At 36.4% G+C, this 9,996-nt stretch overlaps 1 protein-coding gene across 4 annotated transcripts; it reads left to right on the forward strand.

Moving 5' to 3' along the window:
• The first annotated feature begins 1,012 nt into the window (after positions 1-1,012).
• Positions 1,013-9,403, forward strand: LOC129923928 (beta-1,3-galactosyl-O-glycosyl-glycoprotein beta-1,6-N-acetylglucosaminyltransferase-like). 4 transcript variants are annotated; one of them, XM_056017110.1, is made up of 6 exons: positions 1,013-1,139; positions 3,099-3,588; positions 4,511-4,642; positions 6,410-6,588; positions 6,873-7,096; positions 8,031-9,403. In XM_056017110.1, the coding sequence occupies exons 2-6, from the start codon at positions 3,118-3,120 to the stop codon at positions 8,324-8,326; spliced, it is 1,302 nt and encodes a 433-aa protein (XP_055873085.1). In that variant the 5' UTR covers positions 1,013-1,139; positions 3,099-3,117; the 3' UTR covers positions 8,327-9,403. The 4 variants fall into 4 exon arrangements, with proteins under 4 accessions (XP_055873085.1, XP_055873076.1, XP_055873069.1 ...); XM_056017101.1 differs by having other exon boundaries at positions 1,021-1,145; XM_056017094.1 differs by having other exon boundaries at positions 1,035-1,139; positions 2,971-3,588.
• The last annotated feature ends 593 nt before the right edge of the window (positions 9,404-9,996 follow it).

Consider the following 9,996-nt stretch of genomic DNA (forward strand, 5'->3'; position numbering starts at 1 on the left):
TAGCCAGGAAAACCAGTGACTTGGCAGAATTTAAGTCATTGGTTAATATGCATGACTAAATGCATGACGCGTAGGACGTAATCATCTTCTTTTTTTAAGTAACGTCTGTATTATATAAGATAAGAAGATAATGTCAATGTATCGGCTTCGGGTAAACCCATTTTCGCAAAACTTTTATTTTCGTGGCGAAAGAGAAAAACTTGAAAGGATCATTAGTTAAGTTTAACATACATCTAAATCCAATCCACTAGATTAGTAAACACAAACTAAGGCCCGTAGGCCGCGGGTAATGTCCGGCTATAGGGCCTTATACTTATATTACAATTATTACACAGAAAAATCAACTTGAGATGAAATGAAATAACTACAGTAGACTTTAGCAATAATATTTTTAAAAAAATGGTAAACAAAATCTAACTCACTAAAAAAAAAAAAAAAAAAAAAACACGTCTTTTCACTCTGGTATTCTGGAGTCGTCTGGTGTACCCCAGGCTACTCACGACAGCAGAGTCTCTAATTAGTATGCACGACTAGATTATCATATGGATAAGGTAGGACGATATCATCTTCTCTTTCTCTTTCTCTTGCATTATTCACACTGCATAGCCACCAACCAATCGCTAGCTTCTTCTCACCGTCACCATAGAAACACACACACACACTCCATTAACTAATAAATTACTCAAGAGAAACACAAACATAAAGGCACATTTCTTATTTCCAAATTCGTACAAGTGCTCCATCTTGCCTAGTGCCATTAGAGCATGGAGCTGGTTGCCTGAATCAGGCATAAAAACCAGTAACTCAGCAGAGTCTCTAATTAGTATGCACGACTAGATTATCATATGGATAAGGTAGGACGATATCATCTTCTCTTTTGAAGACACGTATGTAATAAATAAGAGAATAAATAAGACAATAGATTAGACAAGATAAGTTATTTAAATTCTGAACTAGATTATAACATTAAATCAATCTACAGCATTTGCACACCAAAAGAACACAGACACTTGCCACAACCTTTAACACCCGGATATGGGACTCAAATAAATGAATACTCCTGATGGCTTTCCAATTTTCCAAAGTTTTGTCCTAGTTTAAATGTTGAAAGAAAAAAGTGATATTATGTCTTTTATTTGGTAAAGGTATTGCCTGGGCCCTTATCATTTAGGCCCTAAGCAATAGTTATCTAGATCTACAGTGTCACTTTATCTATAGGTCTAGACTAGGCTAGAACTACAATTAGACCTAAGTCTTGAAATAGACATCTACAAGTTTCAATGATTATGATTATGCATTTATATCCATACGGCGTAGATCTATGACTTCAATAGAGTTGATCTAGATCAGTGGTCTTCAACCTTTTTTGGCCTACCGCCCCATTTTCGTATTTTTTCCTAAAATTCGCTAGCGCCCCCCTGTAAGAAAAACACTTATAAAGAAGCGCGAGAAGACAAAGTTGAACAAAATGTCATTTATTTATTACTGTTTTAGCTGTCAATAACACTTACCCTGCATGAGAGACGAGCGCATGCCAAATGCGATCTTCTTTGGAGAGCCTAGAGGAGGACGGAGTTACAGAGGTGCCCCCCGTAAGAGCTATGAAGATTAACTCAGGCGCCATTTCCCCCTCACTGGCATAGAGAAAATACCTTGCAGCAGATGGCCTCTGAGAGAGACAGTTGGAGAGCTCTCACAAAATCTGCGGGACAAACATTTGAGACTCCAAGAAAAGACAGGCACCAAAAGACGGAAAGAAAACTTAAATAGACCGCCAGCTGACAACGGCTTTGTCTGCACGAAATTCGGGGAAATATGCAGGTCGCAACTGGGTTTGCGTAGTTATGTGAAACACTGCATTCAGTCTTAATCTTGGGAATCAAAGACATTATTGCCATTATCATTCTACATAAAATATTTCAAATAATTTGCAGTGAATACCTACAAAAAATTAACTCACTGTCATGACTTTCAAATCCTAAGAATAGTTCTTTTTTAAATTACTGAATATTTAGGCCTACTTTTTTTTTTTTTAGGTCTAATTGTAAATTGAGTTCTCTTTTTAATCTAAACATTATTATTGATGAATTCAGTACAAAATGAAATAAAGCTAATGGGAACCTTGTGCCTCCTGCAGTCTGACAATATGAGAAATTTCAAGCTTTAAATGAGCCAAAGCAAGGTGAAATCCATTTTCGACCACAGTTTTGAAATTTTACTGAAACATTGAAGTGCAGCCATATCTCTGTTGTGCCTCCAATGTTACCATTCTTTTTACTGTAGACATAATTTTGTAAATCTATTTATTCCTGCATTTCAATTTGAAAATCAGTAACAGATGTTTAATGATTGTCATTTATATTTAATTTGGTTAAATTTATGCGAATCCTCATTTCTTCATAGAGCACTGTTATGTGAATTACATAGATATCGATGTCCTTAGGCAGTAATTCATTTGTCAACAAGCATGTTATGTGAGATTGTAAAACCCTTTAAAATAAATTTAATCTCTCCATAAAAGAGAAACTGATTTAATCATGAAAGTCCATTTCTTTCCTTGCAGTCGGAGGTTCGTTTCATTCATTTGTGTTAGTTGCCTACCATGTAAAACAATTTTTTTAGCCTGCTTTGAGTCAACGCCAACCGTTGAATGGTCCTGTTTCTCAAGAAAAATTTCAATTTCAAAATTGTTGTATTTCAGAGCTTAACAAAACGAGCAATAACAAACCCCCTTTGAAACCCAGCGAACTAAAGTTTACAATAAGAGTTTAACATGTTGCTTTAATCTTTTGTTTCACAAAACTGTTAAAAGATTAGCTTATTTTCGGCATGGGTTTGTATTTTACAATTTATATAATTAGATTCAAATAGAAATCGAATTGCGCCCCTGTTGAAGACTACTGATCTAGATGTACCTAGATCTTTAGACAACTTTTTAAAAGCACAGATAAATAAAAGAGATATTTTCAGCTAAAGGTCAAGATTAGCAACGTTAATAAGCTGACATGGCATATGTCATCAGATAAATAACAGCTATGACCAAACCGAAACACCATACTTGACTTGGTGCTCATAATGCTGAGATGTTTATTTTACAGACTACGCGGCGCCTTCGCCATGCGGTCGGCTGGAATCATCAGGATGAACTACTCTGGAAAGCAGGCTCTCTGCCTCTACCTACTCGTGGCTCTAGCCATATACTTAAGGTTCCTCCGTGGCCTTCATATATTCACCTCGTATGAGGAGCTATACAGGACCGCCGCCCGGAAGTTGGAAGAGGAAGCGCCAAAAGTGTCAGAGCTAGACTGCAGAATCTTCATGAACGCCAAGAACAGTTGGAACAAAACACTGGACGGCCTCTCGAAAACGCAAGTCAAAGAGAAGATCGTGTACAAGGGAAGCTGCGAGTTCACGCAGAGCACCCTGTGGCAAGTTCCAGCGTCCAGGCTTGAGCAGAACTTTCCGATAGCTTATTCCGTCATGGTGTATAGAGACTTTGACAGATTCGTGCGTTTACTGCGTGCTATCTACAGGCACCAAAACGTTTACTGTATACACGTAGACCAAAACTCTGACAAGGAATTCCAGGTATGAGCTGTAGTATTACAAAGCTTTTATCAACTCACTCTGTCTGTCTGTCTGGTTAAATGTTGAACACTTTATTTCTCCCACACCCATTCTCGGATCAAGTTGAAACTTTGCACAATTATTAATTGGCATAGATAAGCGGCACTGTCGTGAACAGTCTTGGGGTACATCAGACGACTTCAGAATACCAGAGTGAAAAGACGTTTTTTTTTCATTAATCGTTCAGTATTCGCAGGTATGGTTTAATATGTTGGGTTTTGTCACCTTAAATATATGCGCACTTTATTTCTCCCACACCAATTCTCGAATGAAGTTGAAACTTTAAACAATTATTTCTTGTTTTTATTATTTACTTCTCACTAAGACCCGGCTGTTTGTATTATTCTGATGTCCTTAAACTCCCACGTGTGTTGTCTCTCTAGCTGCTAATTAGTTTTGACTCACCTTGGACTGTGTCCTATTGTACGGACACAACGTCAGTGGCGGCAAAACGATTCACAGCCAGCGAAACTTAACTCTCTCTCCTTGAGTGTATATCTTCAAATATTTGCTGATTTATAAAAAAAAAACAGTAAAAATAATTATGTAGTGGCGCTCTAAGCACAAGATTTCCTTACACCCCCTCCCCTCCTCACTGAGATACGCTCGTAGCCTGGCAGTCGTGTGCAGCATTATCGTATATCAGTGCAGTATCTACAGTGTCTACAGTGTCTACAGTGTCTACAGTGTCTGCAGTGTCAGAGACACATATAGCATGAGCTAGTTCCATGGGAGACAAACAGGGGGGACGCTCTTCCATCGCCTTGTCTAAGAAAATGACTTTGCTATTCTAACAGTCCGCGCAGAATTGTAAGTATAGAAGTCGATGAATAAAAAACACCCCCACAAGTATTTCTATTTGTTTCTTTCGCATTACTTCCAGAGCCAAGTGACACATTTTGTTGGCTGTTTTAGCAATGTTTTCCAGCCGTCAGATCCCGTTCACGTTCAGTGGGGTCTATCGTCAGTTCTAGAAGCTGAATTGGTGTGCATGAGAGCCTTATGGAATCATCCAGTGAGTAGTTCTTTTTCGTATCGTCTTCTATCAAAACAAAACATGAAAAAACTAATTTTCGTCTAAACTCTAAATTTCTGAAAGAATATTCTCTAAACAAAAAACAAAATAAAATAACTTTTGCCAATTTTCTTGTTACGTTCGAATACCTCATAACATTCAGTTGTTTGGAACTATTTTTTTTTTTACAAAGCTTATATCAATTTTAACATATCACTCTGTCTGTCTGTCTGTATGTCCGTCTAGTACAAATTTGTACACAGTGTTTTCACTCACTTCCCATTCTCGGATCAAGTTGAAATTTTACCCAAGTATTCATTGTCGATGACAACACATGAACCAATAAAAAAATTAACCAATCGGACTATTAATTAGTGATAATTATTTAATGTTGTTTAATACAAAAACAGGGAGCTGTATCCTGCAGTAACGAGAGATAGTGCATTAATTGTCAAGGATCTTTTCATTTATTGAATAAGCTTTGTCTGTAAGGAGGTATTTCATATATATTATGCGTGTTTACCATATAACTATAAACCCCGGTACAGCGGAATAGGATTAGTCATGTTAGTGCATATGTCTTGGTACTTACTGACGTTAAAGTCGGTGTATGCCGAGGAGTCTTGCATTAGGTGACAAAATAACAGACTTTACGAAATAAAACAACGAAATTTTATAATTTTCAACAATTTTGTTTTAAAAAAATTATAAAAAATGGATTCCTTCCGTTACAGAAACTCTTAATATTGCAGAAAAAGTTGTATGAATAATTACGCTTATAATATACAGATATAGTTTATGACTATTTTTATACTGAATGTAATTGCTGTATAATCCAGCAGTCTTATTAGCCAAAACCTTGCGCTAAACAAAATCTATAAGTTGGTCCAGTCTAAATAGATAGGTCTATGCATAAAACTTGGTAAATGATTCGCTTTAGTCTTCATTTGTATTTATATTTATTCTAAAATTAGCGCCTCCAAGGAAAGAGCTAGAATCTTCTATCGGAAAAAAGTCGTTGCTTAATTGTAACTTCTTTGACTATTTTTACTTCTATTCTAAAACTTCTGTTGTTTTCCGAAATTAAAATAACTTTGTCCGCGTGACCTTGTCACTTATTATTAAACTAACTTTGTCCTCGTGACCTTGTCATTTATTATTACGTGACGAATTCTAACCCGGTTGCGTCTTGTGATTACATAGACGAGAGATGTGATGAAACAGTAATGAAACATGCTTTACAATGAGAAGAACTGAGGTTAAAATCTCAAGGACTTTTGAAATATTTTGGCTATTAGGAAATTAAAATGAGATCAAACAATGAGTAGACTGGTAAAAGTAAGTAGATGATCCATTTGTGGAGAGAGAACCGGTGAAGAAGTTAAATCCTTTTGATTTTATTTGTATCAGATACATTGCATATACAATTCGTACATCAATTGTCTTGGTTTACTGTAAAAGCTTTATTAAATAACGTAATTAGCTTACTGTATGTGGCTTAGATTGCTGTTTATGTATTGTCCAACGGATTTAGAAAAAAAAAATCTGAAAATTATCATTACTAAAGCTGATCGCAACTCTGCATACAAATTCCATATAATCAAAACAAAACGATAATATGACCTTATAAATAAACCAATGTTAACCTCATTGAAATGACCCCGTATAGAGTTTTTTTTTGTTTAGTTTGAACGACACAGTTATCACATGAGATGGTGCAATTCTAAAATAACTCCAATATTCTTTTTTTTCAAATTTACTTCAAAGATCAGATGGAAAGCGCTGATCAATTTGACTGGTCAAGAGTTTCCATTGAAGACAAACCTTGAGTTGGTGAACATTCTGCAGGTTATGGCTGGACAGAATGACGTCTGGATTGACCCTTGCACGTACGATGGTCCAGGAGACTACCAGGATGAGCTGTGTCAGTCAATAACACCTGAAGGGTGAGTCTCTCTCTCTCTCTCTCTCTCTCTCTCTATCTATCTATCTATCTATCTATCTATCTATCTATCTATCTATCTCTATCTCTATCTCTCTCTCTCTCTCTCTCTCTCTATCTATCTATCTATCTATCTATCTATCTATCTATCTATCTATCTATCTATCTATCTATCTATCTATCTATCTATCTATATCAATCAATCAACCAATCAATCTTTCTCTCTCTCTCTCTCTATCACATTTTTAAAATCTATCTACTTTCCCATTTTCGAATCTATCTCTCAAGATTTAGGGATCGCTGGAAAAAGATTGAAGCTCCGCCCTTCAAGGTCACGCCTTACAAAGGCCAAGTTCACGTGGTACTGTTTCGTGCAGCCGTGGACTTTATACTTCACAGCTTCGTGTCGCGGGTGTTCCTGGAGTGGGTGAACAAGACCAACATTCCAGACGAGCTGTACTTCAGTTCTCTAAACAGCAACCCCCATGTCGGCATCCCTGGCGGAAACAAAAGTAAGTGGCTGGTCACGTGGTCAGCGAGGGTCGAAATGGCTGTAGTAATGACAGATCGTTTTTAATTCTGCTCAATGAAATATGTTGTTGTTTTTTATGTCAATCTTGGTGTTGATTCTCAATCTTTTCTAAGTTTTCTTGGCAACATGTTTGGAATAATAATTTACTTATCATATGGAAATTCCTCAACGCACAAGTCACTTTAATGAATTTTGGTATACTGTTACAAAAGCAGTCTAGGCGGTGGCAGAGAGTGATTATTAGTCTCTCATTTAAGTATTAAATTAAATTAAATTAAATATGCATAGCGCTGATAACCAAAACGAAATCTAGGTTCAGGCACTATGAGAACGTACTACACAACTAGACAACATAGTCTAGATAGTTTCACATAAACAATGTTCTCTAAAAAGGTTCGTGAGTGAAGCATGTGGTCTGTCTACGGTCAATCGAGCTCCAAATCTTTGATACGCACATTGAAAAGGTTGTCAGTCAGTACGTTTTGAAGGGAAAGTGTCACCAAACTAAAATGAGGCCATTCCATCCAGCGTAGAGATCTCTCATGGACATCCGAACTGATCGGTTCACTAAAGAATTGGTATATATTATTGCATGATATTACCATTGTAATCAAGTGTTGGCATATGTGTTTTTAATGGTGTACTTGAAACAATTTCTTCATGTTGCAAATATAGTTCTATATCCTTAACGAGGAACACGTTTTGAGCCAAAGATTGCAAAAAAAACTTAAGACTTCATATTCCAGCCATAGTGTGTATGGGTTTATGATGATACCGTTTTAATCACTTTATATAAAATTTGTTTGTTATAATACAGATTTCATGTATCTGTTTCTATTGCCACAATGAATGCAAACCTTTTTCAACTTGAGTCACATTGTGATAACTTTTCTTCCACAATGACATATCCCCAGATCCTATGGCTCTCAAACCCAGCATCTCAAGATTCAAACTCTGGTGGAACAGGCACAAACATATCGTCAAGTCCTGCGACAACTACGTCCGCAACATCTGTCAGCTGACCCCTCGGGAGCTGTCTGCTATGACCACGTCCAAGCAGCTGTTTGCCAACAAATTCAAAGTCGATCTGAAACCTGCGGGCTACAGCTGTCTGGAAGAGTGGTTCTACCAGCGCGTGCTGATGGAACTGAAGACCAACAGAATTCAACTCGACTTGACCTATTACAGAAAACTTTTTGCTCAGGAGTAGCACGAACTTATTCTTTCTAGTCGTTCTTAGCTAAGCCATTGATCAATGTATACAGATACAATGTTTGTATAATAGGTGCAATAACCTAAAGTTACAGAAATACATAGAAGCATTTTATAAATATCAAATAAATGGTAAACTAGGTAATACTTATAGATGGTTACAATTTAGTACTACTAATTAACGGTTACATTTAATTACTGGTAATTTCGAGGACTGAACTAAATACTATTAATTAAGGACAATTAATTTGTACTACTAAATAAGAGTAACAACTTATTACTAGTAAATAAGTTACAATAAAGTACTACTAACACATCACGGTATCATGCATTGGGTAGTCGGACAAAGCTGAATGACTAATGAATGTTTATTATAGCCTAAGCTATTTTGAGTGACTGTTGATATTATGTGAACTTGTCCAGCCACTATATTTGTTTATATAATTAGGTGCATATATGTTAGTATTGTTAGTTATGTATAACTGTGTATCATCTTGTATGTGTATAGCATGTAAACAGCTCAAAAGGCTATAGAACTTTGAGGAAAACAATCTTACAGAACTTAGAACGAGCAATGATTTCCTATATCCTGATGAAAAAATCCTAGGCGTATCCACCATACTAACTATTTGTTTCTTCAATTCATCGGTCTGCTTCAAAATCTATATTTAGGGTTATCTCCAACAAGCAGAGGCTTGTGTTGCATGTTTCGGGCGTTTCTTTAGAATTGACGATTTATTACATTCCAGCAGGACGTAGTGAATGGGGGGGGGGGGGGAGGGCAGGGCTGGAACCTTGGACCATCGAGACCAGAGCTCAGAGCGCACACCACACAACCAGGTTGTCATGGTGATTAGTCCACCATTGTATGTTACCTGCTAACCATTGTAACTTGTCGACCGATCATTCAACTTTTAGGTAGCCCGGATGGAGGAGTTACAGACATGTCTGTCTGAATAAAGAGATAACAGTATGTTGTTATCATGAACTGTTATTAAGCCTTTTTTTTTTTTTTACTTTTACATGCGACAGTGAAAGGACAAATGTGCAATTAAAACCATGATGTTTTTTTTGTCTTAATATTTCCTGTATTTCAAGTTCAAATGTGTAAACTTGCAAACATCGCTCATCCATAACCAAATTCAAAACAATCTAAATTTAGATATCACAGTATCCACGTCTATCTTCTGCAGTGGATCTCCTTTTGGGAAAGTATGTAGGTCGCAGCTGGGACTGCGTTGTCATGGGAAATACTGCAATCCTCATTATTCTTCGAACTCGAAACCAAGCCTTATTATATAGTATAATAGTAAAAGTAGTACTGAAACTGATAGACAATGCTAATATTTGACTTAAAAAATTAACTAAGGGAAGTAATACATAAAAATTGAAAGTTTAACATTTAAACATAGTTGTTTCCCTTTGGTCAACTAAAATGATGTTAGGTAGAGGTGTACGATTAAGGAAAAACAACTACAGGAATCATGAAGGATAAATAAGAGCGACCACATATAACTGTACTAAGAAGTTGGACAAGAAAACTACGAAGTGTACATTTTGATTTCTAAATTATTTTAAGTTTCAGTATGATCCAGCAACCAGGGACTTTACAAAATAAGATGATCAGTTTACTCATAAGAAACGAAATGTAGATCTCTGGACGGGATT

The sequence above is a fragment of the Biomphalaria glabrata genome, chromosome 1, assembly GCF_947242115.1.
Source record: "Biomphalaria glabrata chromosome 1, xgBioGlab47.1, whole genome shotgun sequence".
In the NCBI taxonomy this organism is placed as follows: Eukaryota; Metazoa; Mollusca; class Gastropoda; family Planorbidae; genus Biomphalaria; species Biomphalaria glabrata.

Excerpts from the sequence above, each read along its gene's own strand:
- LOC129923928 (XM_056017094.1), top strand. The coding sequence starts at position 3,076 with ATGCTGAGATGTTTATTTTACAGACTACGCGGCGCCTTCGCCATGCGG. Across the intron at positions 3,589-4,510 it reads ACTCTGACAAGGAATTCCAG|AGCCAAGTGACACATTTTGT; the intron begins GTATGAGCTGTA and ends CATTACTTCCAG. Across the intron at positions 7,097-8,030 it reads CATCCCTGGCGGAAACAAAA|ATCCTATGGCTCTCAAACCC; the intron begins GTAAGTGGCTGG and ends ACATATCCCCAG.